At 40.3% G+C, this 22,916-nt stretch overlaps 1 protein-coding gene across 3 annotated transcripts in view; it reads left to right on the forward strand.

The window, feature by feature from the left end:
* The window catches only part of LOC132819751 (tyrosine-protein phosphatase non-receptor type 14-like), a 267,055-nt gene that overhangs the window by 219,189 nt on the left and 24,950 nt on the right, over positions 1–22,916 (forward strand). For all 3 annotated transcript variants that reach the window (XM_060831470.1, XM_060831471.1, XM_060831472.1), the window contains exons 10-14: positions 2,725–2,807; positions 14,678–14,741; positions 16,804–16,882; positions 18,485–19,956; positions 20,651–20,800. In XM_060831470.1, coding sequence (XP_060687453.1) covers positions 2,725–2,807; positions 14,678–14,741; positions 16,804–16,882; positions 18,485–19,956; positions 20,651–20,800 — 1,848 coding nt within the window. The remainder of the gene's footprint in view (positions 1–2,724; positions 2,808–14,677; positions 14,742–16,803; positions 16,883–18,484; positions 19,957–20,650; positions 20,801–22,916) is intronic.

Raw genomic sequence — 22,916 nt, forward strand, 5'->3', positions numbered from 1 at the left:
TTCTTCCTCAGACAGCTGAGGAAATTTGGCATGACAGCGAATACTCTTGTCAACTTTAAAAGGTGCGCCATCAAGAGCATTCTATCTGGGTGTATCACTATCTGGTATGGCAACTGTACCATTCAAGATCGGAGACAGTTGCAGAGAGTGGTGAACTTGGCACGGACAATCACAAAGGCCAACCTCCCATCTATAGAATCCATCTGTCAAGGAGAGGCTGCCACCATTTTCAAAGATCCATCCTACCCTGGCAATGCTTTTCAACAGCTTGTACCATCAAGGAGAAGGTACAGAAGCCTGAGCATACACTCCAACCGGTATCAAAACAGTTTCTACCCTTCTGTAGTTAGAATACTGAATGGGCTCATAAACTTAACGTTCGCCTGTACCTGTGTTTTTGTATTTGCCGCTGTTTACCTATTATTTACTTACCTATGCTACTTAACTCTGTGGTCTGCCTGTATTGCTCGCAAGACAAAGCTTTTCACTGTGACTCGGTACACATGACAATAAATTCAATTCAATTCAAATCACTTCAATATAAAATACTTAGTAACAAAGAGATTGCAATGGAACATGACTGATGTTGTAACTGTTAAAAATTAAAATGGTTGCTTTTCATTTCTCCTTTCTTCTTGTGTAAGATAAGTACAAAATATAAAATTTACTCCTTGTCAGTTTGATAACTGGCTAGATTGCAAAAGACGATTTTATTTCTTAGTGTAGGGGAGTCCAAAACTCTTCTACCATCTCCAATTAAAAGTTTTTAAATTTTCTTTTTTATAACAAAATATTTTAGAAAAACAGCTAGAAAATTAAAAAAAAACAAAATGCTGGAGAAGCTCAGCAGGTCTGGCAGTATTTGTGGAGAGGGAAATAATTGACATTTTGAGTGCAATGACTCTTTTCTGAAAAATAACAGGTTGCATAACTGATAATTCAATTTTCAGAACAATATCTGATTCAAGAGGGTTCCATCATTGTTTAAAAATGTTATTTGAGAATATATTTGGTTTCATTGTATCACTGGCAGTTATTGATAAAAAAAAATGATTGTACCTCTTCCACACGACAATGACTGACTTGATAGTTCAAGTTTTTATTTTAAGTTTAGATTATGCTGCTTGTTGCATTGGGCAGGTATTCTGATTATATTCCAGTAATTTTGACAATATTTTGCTTTGATTGAATAATTATTTGCTGATGTTTAAAAAAGTGTTGTTTTGACTTCCACATCGAGTAAAGAAAGTTTGAGTTTAATATTGGGTGTCTGCAGACTTTAAATGTTAAAATAAAAATGTTCCTTGTGTGGTTTTCATTACCTCATGCAATGCTGACCAAATTAAGTATAAAACTAATACTTGAATACTAATTAAATAAAGAGCCTAAGGATCTATTGATGCTGCATCCCTCTTAAACACATCTGACAAAGGGATTCAGGGAGAGTGTGGGTAAGTGGCATTGAAATGCCCATCAGCCATGATTGAATGGCGGAGTGGATTCGATGTGGCCGATTGGCCTTACTTCCACTCCCATGTCTTATGGTCTTAAAACTTTCTACTGCCATTTATGGGAATCTTGGACCAATTAAATTTGCCCAGAAAGGTTAATGTGATTTTTCCTCTAAATATGTATGTATATGTGCAGGTGAAATAATGTGAATTATATTATGGGCTGATTTAAGAAGTTTAAGAATGCGAGCCTGTGTGGTACAAGACACAAAGAGGCATACTAGTCTGAAAATATCCAATATCTTCTGATCCCAGAAGCTAAGCAGATTCAGACCTGGTTAGTACGTTGTTGGGAGATGGCCTGTGGGTACCAGGTGCAGTCAGCTTTAGGGCTCTTGTGACACAGTGGTGTTGTCCCACCTCTGAGCAAGGAGGTCTGGCTTCAAGTCCCATCTGCTCTAGAGGTTCATAATGACATCCTGGAACAGGTTGGTTTTGTTTAAAAAGGGGTTGAAATTTCATTCTGGGGCTGATGGATGAGCTGCCGGAATTGGTTCATGCAAGAGCTAATGCTTGTTGCTTACACTTACTCATTATCCGAACCCATTTTACTGAGTCAAATCTCAATGTAGATCACTCAGGTCTGATGGTGGATTCAGAGCAGATTCTTTGCAGGTTTGCTGCCCATCAGTGGAGAATTTGCCATTGACGACAAGGAAGATCAGTTGCATTGTGTAAAAAAAGGAAAATAAAAAGGACGAGAGGTGCAAAAAGGATTTTATTTAAAATTCTAACCTAGTTCTGAATAAATTGCTGAGAGTGTTAGTGCAGTTGAAGATAAAGATGAGAGGGAGGCATGGCTGCTTTGATGTCAAATCTTTCCGGCATGCCCGCTAACAAGATTCCCACAGCCCCTTGCATTTCAACTTGCCCTAAATGTATGTGGCATCACTGATACATGAGTGGGAAGGCATGGAAATGGTAGATTCCCAACTAATTACAAGATATACACATAATTTGCAAGTTGGTTGGGCCAAAAACCCTGCTGAGAGTGGGGAGAAATTTGTTGTAGGCTGTAAATTCTCCTGGACTGTCAGTGTAGTGGTGAGAGATGTTATGTTAAGAGTGTGCAATACCACTCTGTCTTGCTGCATTGTGGTGAGGTATGCACAAAAATTATATGGTGGAAAATTACTAACTTGTTCATCATGTTGGTACAAAATCCATTATTTTAGATATTATATAGTGTTATTTTTCTTTTACTTTTCCTTAGGATGATATGGAAATGGCAAAATACATCTCAAGGTTGTTCACAGCAAGACACAAATTTTATAAACAGAATAAAATCTGCACAGAGTGAGTATTCTGATCATTACACTTATTTTCAGAACATTATTTATTTAAGAGTGGAGTTGCTTTCAATTATATTATTCTCTTTCAAAAGTGACAGTCAAAGGTTGGCAAAATTTGAAATTGCTAAGATTTGTTTTTCCCAATTCGTCCTTGTCAAAGATATTTCAATATTGCACTTTTAATATACTTTGTCTCAACTACAGTTATGCTTTTCTGTTTTCCTTCAAGGTTTCACTGCTCATGCAGATTTTAGAAATTCCACATTGAGATTTTAAATCCGTAACTAAATACTAGCTGTCTTCTTAGGTGAAGTAGCCCATAAGGAAGACATCTTTCACGTCCATTGACATTATTGATTAAGTAGAGTTAATTGAAGAGGTATGAGAAGAAGATTTTTCAGTTATTTCAAACCATAGACAAAATGTAACATTATGCACCAAAATCTGAAGGAGCATGGTGTGAACATTTTAACTTTCAGGATTTTCAATCTTTGGATGTATACCTATCAGTTTAGGGGAACTAAACTTTACGTATGTAAGGTAACCCAGCCTTTGGACGTTAAAAATTCAGGCAACTTTAAGTAAAGTCAGTTTACATGATTACCTCTATTTATTTAATAAAGTCAGCAAAAATAGAATCTGTTTGAACTCAGCAATGACTTAGCTTTGAAACTAACAGTTAATATAAATATTTATCAGATATCCCAGATGTTTTCTGTTACCATAGAGATAAGAGGGAGTATGGAACTGGCTTGCATCTTCTGAAAGTTATTATTTAAAAAGGGATTAACTTACCGGGTACTAATGGAAGGAAGGTCCAAGAAATCTTACATATTAGCTGTGGTGAATATTGAAACTGGTCCCAAGAAATAATTACACAATGTTAAGCACCTTTTGCAACTCCTCCAATCCTGAAGCAGTCCCTGCCCAAATGCAGTCAGACCGGGCCAGTATCCAGGTTTGGGCTGGCAAGTGGCAGGCAGCATTCACTGTATATAAGTGCCAAGCATTGACCCTTTCCAGGATGAAAGCCCTTTGAAGTTCAATGGGATCGCTGATCCCCCGCTGTCAACAGCCTGTTGTTATGTCTTGACTCCTGTCCACTTTCTGACTCCCCAAAACAACCTGTTAACTATCTAAAAGGCCCAAGTCAAGGATGTGATTGTATTGTCACCACATAACTAGATAAGTGCAGCTCCAATGACACTTCAAGAAGCTCCACGCCATCCAGGACAAAGTAATCTGTTTGGTTGGCATCATATCTACTTCCTCCATCAGCGATAATTATATTAGCAATGTACTCCATCTACAAGATGCTATGCAGAAACTCACCAACGCTCCTCAGATAGAACCCTACAAAACCACTACCATCAATAACAAGGGCAACAGATACTTGGAAACACCAGCACTTGCAAATCTCCACCATCCTAATTTGGAAATATATCACCATTCCTTCAGTGTTGCTGGCTCAGAATCCTGGAACTCCATTCTACAGAGCATTGTGGGTCTACCTACAGAAAGTGAACTGTAGTGGCTCCAAAACAAACTCACTACCCTCTTCTGAAGGGCAGTTAAAGGATATGCAATAAGTACAGGCCCAGACAATGATACTCTGCCCCCAAGCTTAACCCCGCCCCCACACCGAGCTTCGTCACCATGTCTAACCCCGCCCCACGTCGATCTCTGTCCCCGCCCCTAACCCCGCCCCCACCCCCAGCTCCAGTCCCACACCAGGTCCTAGCTCCCAACCTTGCCGGATCCTCACCATCCCTCCAGACCTCCCCCTCTCTGAGGATGAAAGATCAGTCCTCAGCAGAGGCCTCACCTTCATTCCCCTACGCCCTCGGATCAATGAGTTCAACACGCGGCGAGATATTGAACAATTCTTCCGCTGCCTTCGCCTCCTTGCCTACTTTTACAAACAAGACTCCCGCCCACCCCCTGACGACCCCTTCTCCAGTCTCCAACACTCCCCATCCATCTGGACACCCCGTGCTGGCCTCTTACCTGCCCTCGATCTATTTATAGCCAACTACCGCCGCGACATTAACCGACTCAACCTGTCCACCCCTCTCCCCCACTCCAACCACTCACCCTCAGAACGTGCAGCCCTCCACTCCCTCCGCTCCAACCCCAACCTCACCATCAAACCGGCAGACAAGGGAGGCACGGTAGTAGTTTGGCGCACCGACCTTTATACCGCTGAGGCCAAACGCCAGTTCGCGGACGCCTCCTCTTATCGCCACCTTGACCATGACCCCACCTCCCACCACCAAACCATCATCTCCCAGACCATCCATAGCCTCATCACCTCAGGGGATCTCCCATCTACCGCCTCCAACCTCATAGTCCCACAACCCCGCACCGCCCGCTCCTACCTCCTTCCCACAATCCACAAACCTGACTGCCCCGGCCGACCCATTGTCTCAGCCTGCTCCTGACCCACCGAACTCATCTGCGCATACCTCGACACGGTTCTGTCCCCTTTAGTCCAAGAACTCCCCACCTACGTTCGGGACACCACCCACGCCCTCCACCTCCTCCATGATTTTCGCTTCCCCGGTCCCCAACGCCTTATCTTCACGATGGACATCCAGTCCCTGTACACCTCCATCCCTCATCACGAAGGACTCAAAGCCCTCCGCTTCTTCCTTCCCCGCCGCACCAACCAGTACCCTTCCACTGACATCCTCCTTCGACTGACTGAACTGGTCCTCACCCTGAATAACTTCTCTTTTCAATCCTCCCACTTCCTCCAAACTAAAGGAGTTGCCACGGGCACCCACATGGGCCCCAGCTATGCCTGTCTCTTCGTAGGATATGTGGAACAGTCCATCTTCCGCAGCTACACTGGCACCACCCCCCACCTTTTCCTCTGCTACATCGATGACTGTATCGGCGCTGCCTCGTGCTCCCACGAGGAGGTTGAACAGTTCATCAACTTTACCAACACCTTCCATCCCGACCTCAAATTCACCTGGACTGTCTCAGACTCCTCCCTCCCCTTCCTAGACCTTTCTATTTCTATCTCGGGCGACCGACTCAACACAGACATCTACTATAAACCGACTGACTCCCACAGCTACCTGGACTACACCTCCTCCCACCCTGCCCCCTGTAAAAACGCCATCCCATATTCCCAATTCCTTCGTCTCCGCCGCATCTGCTCCCAGGAGGACCAGTTCCAATACCGTACAGCCCAAATGGCCTCCTTCTTCAAGGACCGCCGATTCCCCCTAGACGTGATCGACGATGCCCTCCACCGCATCTCCTCCACTTCCCGCTCCTCCGCCCTTGAGCCCCGCTCCTCCAACCGCCATCAAGACAGAACCCCACTGGTTCTTACCTACCACCCCACCAACCTCCGTATACAGCGTATCATCCGCCGTCATTTCCGCCACTTCCAAACGGACCCCACCACCAGGGATATATTTCCCTCCCCTCCCCATCAGCATTCCGCAAAGACCACTCCCTTCGTGACTCCCTCATCAGGTCCACACCCCCCACTAATCCAACCTTCACTCCCGGCACTTTCCCCTGCAACCGCAGGAAATGTAAAACTTGCGCCCACACCTCCTCCCTTACTTCTCTCCAAGGCCCCAAGGGATTCTTCCATATCCGCCACAAATTCACCTGCACCTCCACACACATCATCTATTGCATCCGCTGCACCCAATGTGGCCTCCTCTATATTGGGGAGACGGGCCACCTACTTGCGGAACGCTTCAGGGAACACCTCTGGGACGCCCGGACCAACCAACCCAACCACCCCGTGGCTCAACACTTTAACTCTCCCTCCCACTCCACCGAGGACATGCAGGTCCTTGGACTCCTCCATCGGCAGAACATAACAACACGACGGTTGGAGGAAGAGCACCTCATCTTCCGCCTGGGAACCCTCCAACCACAAGGAATGAACTCCGATTTCTCCAGTTTCCTCATTTCCCTTCCCCCCACCTTGTCTCAGTCGGTTCCCTCAACTCAGCACCGCCCTCCTAACCTGCAATCTTCTTCCTGACCTCTCCGCCCCCACCCCACACCGGCTTATCACCCTCACCTTGACCTCCTTCCACCTATCACATCTCCATCGCCCCTCCCCCAAGTCCCTCCTCCCTACCTTTTATCTTAGCCTGCCTGGCACACTCTCCTCATTCCTGATGAAGGGCTCTGGCCCGAAACGTCGAATTTCCTGTTCCTTGAATGCTGCCTGACTTGCTGTGCTTTAACCAGCAACACATTTTCAGCTCTGATCTCCAGCATCTGCAGACCTCACTTTTTACTCAATGATACTGTCATGTCAAGATTGAAAAATATGAAAATGCTGAGAGTAGATCAAAGGGGTGGTCAGATATTATGGTCACGAGGGTGTAGAGCAGAGGAAGAAAGACTGATAGGGCAGTCTGAGGGTCATAATAGGATGGTCTGAACATACAGGTTGGGGGATGTATGTTGGCACTTCTAACTCCAGGATCAGCAGCCAGTGAAAGGACTTGAGTCAGGTCAATGGAGATCACATATCCCTCTATCACTGAACACAGGTGGAAGGATCGATGCTGAGGGATATGTCTGCAGGAACCAGTGGCCTCATTAGAAGTTTGGAGGAGCAAGATATCCAGTCATTGAATGGCCCTGCATTTCACCTTTCTTCCCCAACTGCTAGGGAATCTTAATAACTTTTGGGTCCACTGACAGGAGCCTGTCCCCTGGAATAAATTCTCCCCTTGTTTTTAGTATTAGAGAAATTCTTTTCCTTCATTGTCACCAGGTTGGGTTTGTGCATTATGATTGAGCTTATAGTGATTTCCTGATGAATTTTATATTGCAAACTGTTCATATAACTTACAAATGAAATGTGGAATGCACTTTGGTACAAATATTCAATGTGCTTTTTATTAAGATTGATGGAGAGTATATTAATCAATTGATGAGACTGTTGGCTGATCGTGACCAATCAGTCCAATCCCATTTTTATTACATCATATTATTGAACTTGTACTCTTACTTTAGGGAATCAATTGTGTAATTATGACCATTGCTATTTTAAAACCAAGTATTATCTTTAGTTCATAGGAAACTCTGAATCCATGTCTTTTTTACTATTTCCTCAACTTTTATGCACCCAGCAACCATTATAGCTAAACCTAAACTAAACACTATACCAGGGCTTAAGAATAAGAAATAAAGATTACAAAGTGTTCAGAGTAGAAATTCTTCAGTTGCGAAGAGCAAGGATAATGTGATTCAATTAATAACAAAGAAAATATAGGTTGAAATCCAAATTCAACTGATGTATTGCAGCTGCAGCATATTGGAGTTTCTGGACACAGAGGTGACCGATATCAGCTGCATATTTGCAGCTTGAGCAGCTTCCAATCAGAGTTGAGCTGGAGTCCAGATATTTCACCAAAATAAGGAGGGATACATTACCTGGATGCTTTGCTCCCCCTTGGATTTATATTGTAACTCACTGTGGTAGTGTGTTGGAAATCAAGCCCAGATATTCCAGAAGTTAAACGACTTGGTAAAAGTATACACGTCCTTAAACTAAAGCAAATACCTGTGGGTGCTGAAGAGTTGAAACAAAAACAAATCCTAGAGAAACTTAGCAGGTCTAGCAGTATCTGCAAAGAGAAAGTGGAGTTAAAGTTTCGAGCCCAGTGACCCTTCGTCAGAACTGGTCTCAACTTCCCCTCCACAGATGCTTCCAGATCTGCTGAGTTTCTCCAGCAATCCTTTTTTTGTTAAACTAAATCCTTGTTTCCTGCAGGACATGGGGAATGGACTTCTTGCGGATAATACAAGAACTCAGATTAAGCTATAATCAAAGCTATGCAAAGGACTGCTTGGGAGCCAATCACATAGTTGTGACAGGCAGAAGGCACTTGTCATCCGTCTGTGGAGTAGTGACCAATTGTCACTCATCTAGTTGTTACCAGTCAAATCTCCCTTCATTCTCACCTCCTGGCTCCAGCTAACCACTCTCACTGCTTGAAAAACCACAGTATAAACAGCATTCAAAATGCGTGTCTTGCTTTTCAAAAGAGCAGTGATCATTTCCACCATCTTTGATTGTTAAAACAGTCCTGTTTCTATTTCAGTGCACAATCAACAATACAAGAAACTATAAAGATACAGTCCTTAAATTATGTAATTCAAAATTGGCTTGTGTTCAAGGACAGGGGGTGTGATTGTAAGTCAAGCAAGTATGGGGACCCAAGGAGTGGCTCTTGAGAAGCCTTTGTCCCTGCAATTGTTCAACAAATACTAAGCTTTCAAGCTGTGTGGATGAGTCTTGATTGCAGTGAGGAAGAGCAAATTGACCGCGGCACAGTGGTGCATGAAGCCACTCAGGTGGCAGGATGAACTAGGAACAGAGTAGTGATAGGGGACAGTTCAGTTAGAAAGTTAGTACTGTTCTCTGCAGCTGAGAGTGAGAGCCCTGAAGGATATTGTTTCCACACTGTAGGGATTTTATGATTCTATATGTCGCCTGCCAGGGTGAAGGTTATCTGCTCCAGTCTGGAATGGAATTTGGAATGGGAGAGAGAATATCCAGTTGGCATCATGCACAATGGTGCTAATGACTGATAGGACTGGAAGGGAAGTTCTGCTGACATTTTTTTTTTACCAGTTAGTGACTAAACTGAAAAGAGAGCCTCTAAGGTCATAATTTCCAGCTTACTACTGGAGCCATGGGCAAATTGGCACAATAAATTTAAGGAGTTAGATGTGTGGCTCAAAGATAGTGTGGGAAGAATGGGCTTGAATTCATGCAACGCTGGTACTGATATGGGTGTAGAAGGAGAGCTATTCCACTGGGTCAGACTTCACTTAAACAGAGCTGGAACGAGTGTCCTGGTGAGTTGAATATTTAGGGCTGATTTTGCTTGCCCGATATACACTGAAAGTAATCAGATTAATGAAGCCATTTTTAACAGCCTCAAATAAGCGATGTAACATATTTTAAGCTCTTATTGAAATTAAGTTAAATCAGAAATTTACCTTGAATTAGGAATTTAATTAGAATTAAATTAGGATTGACTTAACCATTACAAAATGACACGTTAATGGCTATTGTTGATTAGGAGTCATAGCATCAGAACTAATTTAATAGTGAAGCGATTAAAGCAGATCACAGTTCACTTTGCTCATTCTGTAGTTCTAACTATTGTTCTTGAATAGTTTTCAGACAAGTAGCTGCAGCATGACTTTCTGGAACTTGGCTGAGTACAGAACTGAGCAGAACTGAATCTGCTGTCTCTTCTAGAAATTGCATTTAGCTCAGGCTTTGGAAGAATGCTTGTTCGCCATTTAACTCTCAGATAAAGAAGAAATGTCAATAGATTTTGCAAGCTCGGGATATCTTGTACATGATTACTGCTTCTTTGAGAAGTAATGTTGAAAGTTTGGACATCCTGACTTAAAAGTGTCAGCTGAAAAGCATGCCCCAGGGTGCAGATTATCAAGAGACAATTTGAAAGCAACATGGTGGAGATTTCTCCATAGATTTTGCCAGGTCAGAAACCCAGCATAGTTTGATAAATTTTCTTGCATCTCTGCAAAGCACAGAGGAAGGGGAAAATGTCAGTGAGAACTTTGGAGTAAATACTCTGGCATTAACGTGAAGGAAACTTTTAGCTGCTAGAAAATGTAGACAATCTACTGAATCTAACGACACTATTTCCATTTTATTGATTTTTCTCTTTGTTTTCTACCTGACAGCTGATCAAGTTGGAAGACTGGCCAACTGTCGGGTTGGAAGGCTTCGGGTAAAATGCAATAGCTAGGGAGCAGGAAGGGCAGAGGATATTTGCAGTAGGTGAAGTTTAAATGTCAGATCAGTGCAAGATAGATGGGGTGGGGAGTAGATTACACTTGAGCTGGGAGGATGGCTCAGGGGAAGTGTTCCTGCTGCCCTTGGCCTATAAGAAGTGTCAGAAAAGCATTTGCAGGCTGGATTTGGAAATTCCCACATTGTCTAAGCTGCTAGGATCTAGGGAACCCTGGCTCACATTTGTTAAATGTCATAGTCACAGAGAATGTGGTTCAAGGCTTTTTTTAGTAATTTCAGTGCTATGGGGTAGTGCCAGAGCAATTCAAACAAAACATTGAGTGATAAGAATGATGTTCAGAGGTATCAGAACTTGCAGGAGTTTAGAGAGGAACAGGAATATATGGTGAACATTTAGATAGCAAAGCAAAGGGATAAGTATAGGTTTTTTTTACTTACAGGCGTTTATGGCATTCATGGAGGAGAATGGGACAGTCCTTGGAGAGACAAAGCTATTTACAATATTTGGCCAATATTAGAACTGGAAGCGAAGTTGAATGATCAGTTCATTGTGAAGGAAATAAGAGGCCGTTGTCACAGACCGAATCACTGAAGAGATGAAACAGAAACTAAATATGGATGAGAGTTTCAGGTTTAGGCAGCAGGGCTAAGGGAAAGAGAGGAAACCACTGAACACATCATTTCGATCGTTATAACAAACAGTGGTAGTTACCTTTGAATTTAATTCTTTAAGGCAATCACTTTAATTTCTTAGCCCATTTGGAATTCTGACTAGCATGGGATTTATGTTTGAGCCAAGCTGGGCTTCATGCATTTGCATGTTTCTGAATTGGACATCTCTTGATTCATTGTTCTTGTATCCAGTTTCACACTTGTATCTTTAATGATTCATGGTTGCTGAGAAAGAATCCAAATAACAGCACTTTTAATCGGAAAGTATTCTTGCTTTCAGTTCTGGTTCTAACATTCAATATGATGATAAGAAGAAATTTCCTACTCTCTCTACCTACATGTAAGCATTCCTGCCATGTTCCTAACCTCCCTTTAATTTATCTGTACCTTGTTTTCAGGGCTAACACCACTAATAGCATGTTTTTTCTGAGGTTTATTTTTTCTTGCATTGATCTATGTATTATATATTATGAATATAAACAGAGTCTGAAAGCCAATGAAATGAAACATAAAATCAAATAGATGGAACCCTCTAAATCCATGTGTGCAGTGGGCACATTCGTCCCGAAAATGCTGTAGAGAGGGCAGTCACAGAGAAAAGGGTAGTCTGCTTATGTGAGAACAACAGAATCTGGGAGGAGGTCCTCGTCCAATCACAGATTCTGCCTCTCATGCTGCTCCAGTCATAGATTCCCCCTCCATTGCTCTTATCGAGCTTCAGGACGTTTAATTGGACAAGAGACATGGTAGGTGATAGAAATTCTGTGATTCGAGGATCTGGAGCAGACTTTGGCTGCATCGTTACCAATCAATGGATATCCTCCAGAAGGCAGAGGATAAGAATCAGAAAATGAAACCAAGATGAATGAAGTCTCAATCTTCGTTGTGCCAATGAGTGCTGATTGGGTTCAGGCTCTCTCAGATTGGTGCTCAGCCTCAGCAATAAATGGGGCAGTTAATCTAGTGCTATTAGCAAAGAAAGAAAGATACAATTTGGAAATGTTATTTCTAAAGCGCATGTACAAAGAGAATGTCTAGGTATTTGGTAATACTTCATAAAGATCAACAAATGATTATGCAGCGCATTTCCTTAAGTGAATAAAGATGTGGCAGTGTCCAACATTATATCGATTACTTTTGAACTGCAAAAGGGATTAAAGAGATTTAAGTGGATCCATCAGCTGATGCGTGAGTAGGGGCTGTGATTTGGAGGAGATGTGTGTATATCTTGATGGCTTGGAGAGGGGGCTGATTATAAGGTGGTTGTAAGTTTATTTGATACATTACCTCAGAAAATGATTGTAATTCATTCAAAACTTAATTAATTGGCCAATTTTAATTGGAATGTCCAGTCCCAGACTACAGTCAGTCAAATTTGAATCATTCATCGCCTGTATCATTCAGGTGCTTCCATCATCCCATTTTCAATACAGAATGGCGGAGTTATTTCTCAAAAATGTTTTTAAAAATTTCTAGATTCAAAACTAAAGGTTTAGTAATGTTTGTATGTATGAAATCTTTGGTGTTTATGCTATCTTGGCTTTCAAAAGTTAGAATTGCCACTCCCCTAGTCAAGGTCTTTCAGTACAGTTACAACACTGGCATCTACCCAACATTGTGGAAAATTGTCCAGATATATTCAGTACACAAAAAGCAGGATAAATCCAACTTGACCAATTACCACCCCATCAGTCTGCTCCCAATCATCAGTAAAGTCATCATCCATGCTATCAACAGCACCTGCTCAGTGACACACAGTTTGGGTTCCATCAGGGCCACTCAGCTCCTGATGCCATCACATGACTGCCAGCATTCCCAATAATTTCTATTTCTTCTGCATGGCCCTCTGAGGTGCAAGCGTAGCAGCAACTTCTAGAACCAGAAATCAATGCTGCAAGCAGCAATGATGCAGTGATCTCCATGCAACTAAGAGGGAACATTGGTTATGCACTATCTGATGAAGGAATTAATGAGAATGAAAAAAATGGGACTGTGAACAGAAACGTTGGGTTTGTTTCTGTGCTATGTGACTCTATGACTCTAAGTAGCCCCCAAAAATCAAAAAAGAGCCCACAACTAAATCTCAAAGAGTCTTAAGCAAGAGTAGTTCTGAATCTTAGTGGAAAGTAAGTCAGATGTTTGACCTGAATCTTCCTGTTATTTGCAAGGCAGTTTTGATTAAAAGTAAAACTTCAGATTTGGAACTTAATCAGTTTCACAGCCCCTTATAGCACTAAAGCAGAGGAAATTTAATAGGTCCTGCTTAATATAGATGTAAATCTGAGAATTTAAGCATCTTTATAGTACTACATATGCCTGCGATCTAGCTCTATACATTAATTTTTTTTGCATTCTTGCATTATCACTAAGTGATAATGGTTCAATATCTTGGTTTTGATGCAAGGTTAGCCGCAATTACCCAGTGGTACTTCCAAGAATGTTTGTGTCATTTAAAGATTTGATTCTAACCATTTTTGTAGAATTCTTGAAATTAAAAATCTAGATTATTGATGCAGTTTACGAGAATAATGTGCCTTCGAACTCAAACAGATATATTTTAGGTATTAATGTTTTAAAAGGAGTGTGATTTTGTGTTTATAACATTTGCCATGACCTAGTAAAAGTAATTTCCTGTTGTGGTTTGCCACAGTGAAAAGCTACACGGCATAGAAGCACTGGGAAAATAGCTTATTTGTCCCTGGTGTTTGTTTTGTTGATTTAAAGAAAAGTGTTTTTCATTGGTACGAAGGCTTCTCTGCATGAACTGATTGAGAAAGACCATTGGAGCATGATCTCTAAAGGTTAATACTTAGAAAACTTTATTACAAGAGTATGACAGCATAGTGGTCATGTTACTGTTCTACTATCCCAGGTCCCTGGTTTAATGATCCGGAACTATGAGTTCAAACCTTACTAAGGCAGCTGGAAAATTTGAATCCAATTAATTAAATAAACCTGGAAGCAAAAAACTAGTTTCAGTGTTGGTAGTTATGAAACTACTCGAATGACATAAAAACATGCCTAGTTCATTAATATCCTTTTGGGAATATACACCATTGCCCTTACACCAGCTGATATATTTGCAATTCCAGATATATAGCGATGTGATGGACTCTTAACTGTTCTCTGAAATAACTTAGCAAGCACTCAGTTATGCAAACAGGGATGGGTATTAAGTATACTGATGCCTGCATCCTTTCAATGAATCTTTTTAAGAAATTTACTTTTGTATCAAAGCTACCTTTTGTATTTTGAGCATCGAGGATATATGTGTGAAGAATGGCTTTCTTTCCCTGAAGATTTGCAATCTATGAAGCATGTGTTTGTAACAGAGCGATAAGTCCCTAAAGGAGGAGGATTATTCAAGTTCCGTTCTTGAACTGTTAACACTTTGTGGTATTTTCTCACAGACAAACACAGTCATGTTCTCCGACACCAATCAGGAGACGACCCACATGGAGCAGATCATCTTTGGTATGCTTACTATCACCAGTACTATACGTGGCATTGGATAGCAATGATTAATTAAACAGTGTCTTATTTACATTACCAACTTTGTTTTAACCTTCTCATTTGTATCTTATTTTGTAAAGTGTTTCCTGTGAGTACAATCCTATAGATAATTCACATGTTTAAAGCATCGGGAGCTCAGATGTCATCAAGTTGTATTGATTTGTTTGCTTTCACTTTTTTTCTAAACATAAACAGTTAGAAAATATCATTTTTGTTTTCCTTTTGCTACATTAATATACTGTTTCTCAAATTGCTTTATTTTGCAGTTAGCTTGTCTCCTGGATTTAATTCACTGGAAAATATTCTAGGAAAGGTCCCACCCATGATTTTTGTGATAATTAGAAGTAATTTTTTTATAAAATTGATGTAATAATGTGATGAATATCTTTATTATGTTTTGTTAAGATATGATCTATTTACTAAAAATGCTAGAAGGGATGGAGTTGAAGTGATATGAACTTGTTTAGGACAACTTTTGTTAACTGCCCAGTTAGTTGAATAGAAAATCAGGATCAGGGCAATGGCTGTTTTTACCCTGCCTGACTCAGGGGTACTGTGATCACCTACACTACCATCTCCACTGAGGTCAATTAAGATGGCACAGATAAAAGCCTGTTTTACTGGCCCAAAACTAGCACCAGAGTGGGGACTAGCAGATACCCATTTCGCAGTGCAAGTGTGCCACCGACCCTAACTGTATTGGAGTCCATGGCTTATGCCTGGAACAGAATCTGAGCACCTTCAATTCAGAGGAGTGGATGCAGGGAGGCTTAAAGCTGGTTGAGGCTCCTCTTTGCAAAACAAATTGGTGTTTAGCCACAGAATGTGCTAATCGGTGGTCAGTATTCTCAGTGCCTGTCTCTGGAAAGCACATTATTTCACAACCGGCTCCCGTTTCATCTGGCTCTATGTTAAATTAAAGATCCTGTGCTTGCTTCATTTCAGTAGAAATCCTTCCATCTCATTCTTATGTCCTATTATCTGCTCCACCTCAGGAGTCTGGGCCAGCCAGCTGTAATGCTTTCTGAAGCTCAATTGTGATTTCCTGTTGTCCTGCCACTAGCTTCAATATGTATGAGTAGTAGGCGTGGCACTGGGATTACTAATTTGGGAGCTCTTGATTTGTTTAACTCAATGAATTAATTTACCAAATGAATCATTAGAGCAATTCAACGAAGACTATTAACAAAATTAATTCTTGCATCTTCCATCCTTGGGTCACGATTTTCTAGAGGTTATTTGTATAAATTAATTCAGATTTCAAAATTTGTATTACCGGAAATTTCTACCAATGATGTAAGACTGGATAACATTTGAAGTCGCAACTCTTCTCATAATATTCAGAGAACAAACATGTGATTCGATTTTCAATTGAGCACTTTTGTTAATTCATGATCCTCGCTAGCTTAGTATTTTGCATTAAAAAGTATACATATCAGCACCTTTCCAAATTTCTCCTCAGGATGTGGAGACTCTGATAAGGTTCACTGGCGTCCAGCAACCAATTAATCTGAGCTAGTGATGGCCATACTCATTTATAGCTGCAGTCCTTGCATTGATTTGCAAAGTTATGGCAATGGAATAAAAGAAATGGAAGGGAAATTCACCCTCTTGCAATTAAAATAATACATCTGCCTACAATGTAGGTTCCAAGAATATGTTATTTTGCAAGAAATAACATTCTAGCTTTTCTCATTTTCTGATTCAATCGATGTCCTGTTTCAGCAGACAAGTTGTTTAATGTTTCCAATGGATAAAGAAACCTTCCAGCTCATAATTTATTGAACCACAATGAACCTGTCAACCTAATTCAAACATTCATGTTATTAGGACAAAGAGAGAGATCACCTCTGATATTATAATGGATTTAATTTTCAAAAGAAGTGTTAGATGTTAAATACTGTCAGTTTTCATATCTGCTTCTGAGAGATATTACAGTACAAAATTAATAGCTATACTAATGTACTTAAGTGCAAATAGTGCTGCTTCTAATTTTCATATAATTCTTATTGCTTGATTTTAGCCAAGGCAACAGCCATTTATAATGTCACCAATGCATGTACAGTACGGAGAGCATTATACTGAAACAAACACCTCACAAGGTATTTATTTTAGTTTCTGGTGTATCTAGTATATCTTATCCTATTTCTAGAAGTGGCATTACTGTTGGAACAGTGCTGAATGACAATGTTGTGGCTTAAATGAAGCTTTTACTGCCCTAAAGAAGGGTCACTGGATCCAGAATGTTAAATCTGCTCCCTTTGTAGGTGCTGCCAGACCTGCTGAGTTTTTTGCCCAGATTCTATTTTGTTTCTGATTTCCAGCATCGCAGTCCTTTTTTTTTGAAGCCCTGCAATTGAATGGCTATCAAAATAACTCAGGGATGTTCATCATTTTGACCAATAATAACTATGCAATAATTCAGAAAGTGGGTGGAGAAAAGGCGAAAAAGGAAGGAACATGTAACTGGATTTAATTGGATAAATGGGAAAAACTGGTCTCTTGTTCATTACATCAGTTCCTGTTGGTGAAAAACTTATTTGAATTGAGTATGTATTTAGTTTTATTCACTTCAGTTTTATGTATTTTTAATGTGTGCTGTTAGCTGTGTGAATACATTGGCAAACGCATTTAGAATCAATTATCATGAGAAGATGCCTTATTCATACCATTGACATATCAAGAATTTTTCGGGTAACTCACTTGCAGTAGATGTAAGCATGTCTTATTACACACAAACATAGGAAATAGGATCTGGAATAGGCCACTCAGGCGAACGTGAGGACTACAGATGCTGGAGATCAGTGTCAAGAATTAGAGTGGTGCTGGAAAAGCACTGTAGGTCAGGCAGCATCCGAGGGGCAAGAAAATCAACATTTCGGGCAGGAGCCCTTCATCAGGAATGAGGATGAAGGGCTCCTGCCCAAAACGTCGATTTTCCTGCTGTTCGGATGCTGCCTGACCTGCTGTGCTTTTCCAGCACCACTCTAATCTTCACTCAGCTCTTTAAGCCTACCCCACCATTCAGTAAGATCATTATTTGACTTTAACCTCAACTCTCCATTCCTTCCTCCCCTGTTAACCTTTTACCTCTTTGCTTATCATGAGTCTGTCTGCCTCTGTCTTAAAATATTCAAATCTTCTGCCTCTGCCACCTTTTGATGAGGAGAGTGCCAAAGACACTAACCATTTTGAGAGAAATAATTCTCCTTATCTCTGTCTTAAATGGACAACTCTTAATTTTTATTACAGTGATTCTCCCACAAGAGGAGATATCCTCTCCACAGCAATCAAAACCTCTCATTTTTGATGTTTTAATCAAGTCACTTCTTAATCTTCCGAAGTCTAATGGATATGAGCCAAGCTTGTCCAACTTTCCCATAAGAAGACTTAATGAGTCCAGGTATTAGTCCAGGAGGCTTCCTTGAAATGCCTCCTACATGTTTACATTTTACCTTAAATAGGGAGACCAGTACTGTATGCTCTATTCCAGGTGTGGTCTCAGTTATACCCCGTATAACTGAAGCGTATTGTCCCTATTTTTGTATTAACATGCCCCCGAAAGATGTTGTGGCACAGATTGTGTATATAAAACCAGTGATTTTATTGTAGATTGAGATATCATCTCTGTGATCTTGCATATAGTAAATCTTTAAACTGCAGTCATTTAATCATAATTTTTAATTGTTCTTGCTTTATTTTAGATAGCATTTACCATGGCAATGAGGAAAGATTCTACTGCAGATCTCAATCTAGTTTGGACAGATGTCCAGTGGAATATAATTACATGAATGGAACTGTGCCAAATGGCAGTGTATATAGTGCTTCTAGCATGAACTCATTGAATCATTCACAAAACTTCATCCAGGCATCACCAGTGTCTTCTAATCTCAGCATTCCTGGAAGTGACATCATGCGTGCAGATTACATCCCCAGCCACAGGCACAGTGCTATCATTGTCCCCTCATATAGGCCTACGCCTGACTACGAGACTGTAATGAGGCAAATGAAACGAGGCGTTATTCATATGGATTGTCAAAGTCAGTCATTGAGAAATCTTAATATTGGAAATACTCATGCATACAATCAGCCGGAACCTATGGTTTACAGTCAACCGGAGATAAGGGAGCGATCACAATATCCTTCTCGATATGGGTCAAAGCACAGTTACAGTAAACCTGTAGCCACTTCTGCTCAACAAAATGCCAGCCATCCAGCATCTACCCGGACAGCAAATAGTGCAATCTCACACACAGTAAGCACACCAGAGCTTGCCAATATGCAGTTACAGGGTACTCAGAATTACAGTACTACCCACATGTTGAGAAACCATTTTTGTAGGCCACCCCCTCCGTATCCACGTCCTCGGCCTGCCACTAGTACACCAGACCTTGCCAGTCACCGCCATAAGTACGTTAGTGGCAGTAGCCCTGATTTAGTCAGTCGTCGGGTCCAGCTCTTTGTGAAAACATTTCAAGAGGACAGTTCACCTGTCGTGCACCAGTCCTTGCAGGAGGTCAGTGAACCCCTCACAACAGCCAAACATCATGCAGCTGTTAACAAACGTCACAGCCTAGAGGTAATCAGCAGTATGGTACGAGGTATGGAGGCCATGGCACTGAAAACTTTAAGTGCTTCAGTCCCTCAACGTAGGAACACCATGCGTGACCAACGCCGTCAAGACGACCAGGTTCAAGAGGTTCAACAGCAACCTTCATATCATCACAAGAAGACACTGTCAGATGCGACAATGCTAATTCACAGCAGTGAAAGTGAAGATGAAGAGGAGACCCCTGACTATGATGTCCAAATACCAACATTTAATCACAATATAGACTATCGAGCCCAGCTGCAGGCAGCATTGGCAAAAATACCAAACAAACCCCCTCCTGAATACCCAGGCAACAAAAAAAGTATAAGCAATGGTGCCTTAAGACAGGAACAAGCTAAAATGTCAGAGTTTGCTATCAGGAACAAACTGCCAGGTTCTGAACTGGATACATTCTCACGAAATGAACAGATGACACTTAATGGGTCTTCACTTGGGCCGTCCATTTCTGAGCCTGATCTCACCAGTGTGAAAGAGCGTGTCAAAAAGGAGCCAGTCAAAGAAAGGCCTGTATCGGAACTGTTTTCTACTGAAGACAGCATTGTGGAAAGGGAAATCATGTTGAGGGTAATTCTCTTTATTTCTAATATCATGGATGCATATTTATGCAACTGGAAAAATGCTGGTTTAGAATTTATCAAAGGGTTAGAGATACCTTGTTTCATATCCATATTGTATAGCCAGAAATTATAAAATATCTTTTGTTATATGGAGAGATAATTAATAGAGATTTTAGTGTGTTGTTCCTGCAGAAAAAACACAACAATCATATTATAATTTTTCTTAAAATTTATTTAAAGTTAATACTTAAAATATTAAAATCAGATCCACTTCTTGAGCAAGGGAAATTGTGTTCTTGGGTTTAAGCACAATGTGTTTGAAAAACTCTTTGCCTTATCTCCATTTATTTAAAATACAAAGTCAGTTCAATGCTCCCATAAATCATTGGGTTCAATCAATTGTTTTATTTCAGCTAAATGAAATCACTATGCCATTCCTAAACATTTTTCATTCCTAGTCTGGTTATATTCATTTGCTGATAAAAAGTGAAAAATGGTGCTCAATTCTGTAAAGTTTAACATTTGATAAACAGAACAGTATTTTATGGATATTTTTGGAATCAAAATAATGCTATTTATAATGGTTACCTGAGTTCAATATCTTTGTTAAGCCAATTGTTGAAAAGTAAAACATTTGGTATTATTTTTCCTTTTGAATATCGGTGCCAATGACGTTAGCATTTCTTCTTCCCCATCCAAAGAATTTAGAAAAACAGAAACTAGCAGCAGCAGCAGAAGCCCAAAAGATAGGGCCACTGAAGTGGGCGGCCCTCAATGGACTATCAATGGCCAGGGTTCCAGTGCTCGAGGACAGCCAAGATGACACTTCAAAGGTCCCAATGGATGAAAGGGTGAGCATATTTCAAGTCGTGAAAGAAATTGTAATGCTTACAAGAATAACCTTCCTGTTTGCAGCCTTTTTATGTTGCTCAATTTGACTTGTTTGATCATTCACTGACTCAGGACTGAACATTATTTACATATTACTGAAGACAAAATCAGAAGTAATAACATCAGTAGTTCACATTAAACATATTATGTTCTGAGGAATCATTCTGCTTGTCATTTGCTAAACATGTCATGTTGTCTTTGAGTTATAATTGAGGTGATGCGATAGCATACGTTAGGATTGCCACCTGGTTCGAGATAACACAAATGTAAAATAAACTTAGGACCTTTCCTCATAAGGCTATCGGAAATTATGTTAAAATATGATAGAAGTGTTTAAAGCCATGAAAGGCTGAGATAAGCTTATATAAAAGCAGACTTGGTCATTTAACAGCCAATGATGCAATACATAATGAAAAATTTACGATATCTTTATACAGTGAGTCAAGAATATAGAATTTACTTCCAGGATTAGTCATGGAGGTAGAATCCAAGTATACATTGAAGGTTAGGTTGAATAATGGAAAGAGTGATTAAGGTAACTGGCATCGTACCTGAGATTGGGACTGTTTTGTTGAATAGAGAGTAAACAGTAAAGCCACCCAGTTATGTCAAATATTTTGTTTTGTTATTACAGCTTCTATAGGTATTCTTTGTAAATTTGTGTGTCTTTACATGTAAGTATTGCATAAAATAATAAGCTCTACATTGATTGCAAAACAACAGGTTTTCCCTCCTGTTATAAATTATTTAATCTTTACTCTGCTCTGACATTACATAATGTGCTGTTTTAAATAAGGTTACCAAAGAGGAATGACTAAAAAGTTGTAATCTTTATATATTTGTAGCACAACTGACTCATTGTACTGGTTTGAATGTTTGAAAACCATTTGTATTGTTATTTTTATTGAAGTTATCCCTGCGGCTCTTAGGCTTTTTCCTTCATCAAGGCTTGTGTAGCAATTTCCCTATCTTCTTGCTGACCTATTCACACAACCATATAGACCTCTTCTGTTAAATCCCAATTGTCAGGAAAATGTCTTAGAAATTAGCGAGTTTTGAGAAGATTTGTAGCTCAGCTTGAGGTTCTGGATGTAGGTTTGCTTGCAGAGCTAGTAGGTTCATTTTCAGACGTTTCTATTACTAGGTGATATATTCAGTGAACCTCTGGACGAAGCATTGCTGATTTTTCCTGCTTTCTATTTATATGTTTGGGTTTCCTTGGGTCGGTGATGTCATTTCCTGTGGTGATGTTGCTTCCTATGGTGATGTATGTCCTGTTCTTTTTCTCAGGGGGTGGTAGATGGGATCCAAGTCAATGTGTTTGTTGATAGAGTTCTGGTTGGAATGCCATGCTTCTAGGATTGCACGAGAAAACACCACTAGTTTGGTGACCAAACATCTGAAAATAAACATTCCAGTTCAGTGAGCAAACCTACATCCATGTCTTAAGAATAGTTTTCTTTTCTTTGATGATATCAGCCTGTCACCGCCAAAGACAGTATTTGTTGCTCATCTCTAATTGCCTTTGAATGGAGTAAGGACTATGCCATTTTAAAGGAAAATTAAGAGCTAATCACTTGTTCTGGGTCTTAAGGACATTAGTGAGCTACTTAGATTTTTTACAATAATCAATGCTAGTTTCAGAGCCACAGATAATTAAGGACATATTGCAGAATTTGCAGAATAGATTCAATCCAACAATAAATCCAACAATTCCTGGGAAGGACTCAATATCTACAATTCATTAAAAAGGTTAAAGGTTATATTTGAGGGAAAAGGACATAATTATACAAAATAGGGTGGCAGGTCAGAAGATTGGTCAGAACACATAAAAGAATGACAAAAAGATCAAACAGAAGTGAAATCCAAATGAATCAAACTGGTATTTTGTGTTGGTTTTCACGATAGAAATTTAATCAATATCTCAGAAATAGCTGTCAATGAAGAACTGGAAGGGAGGGAGAAATTCAGGAAAATTATAGTCACCAAGAAATTATTGGAAGTATGGGCCAACCAGACCCCAGGTTCTGGTGTTTCCATTCTAGGGTCTTAATAGATGTAGTTAGTGTGATAATG

Source organism: Hemiscyllium ocellatum, chromosome 10 (assembly GCF_020745735.1).
Source record: "Hemiscyllium ocellatum isolate sHemOce1 chromosome 10, sHemOce1.pat.X.cur, whole genome shotgun sequence".
Taxonomy (NCBI): domain Eukaryota; kingdom Metazoa; phylum Chordata; class Chondrichthyes; order Orectolobiformes; family Hemiscylliidae; genus Hemiscyllium; species Hemiscyllium ocellatum.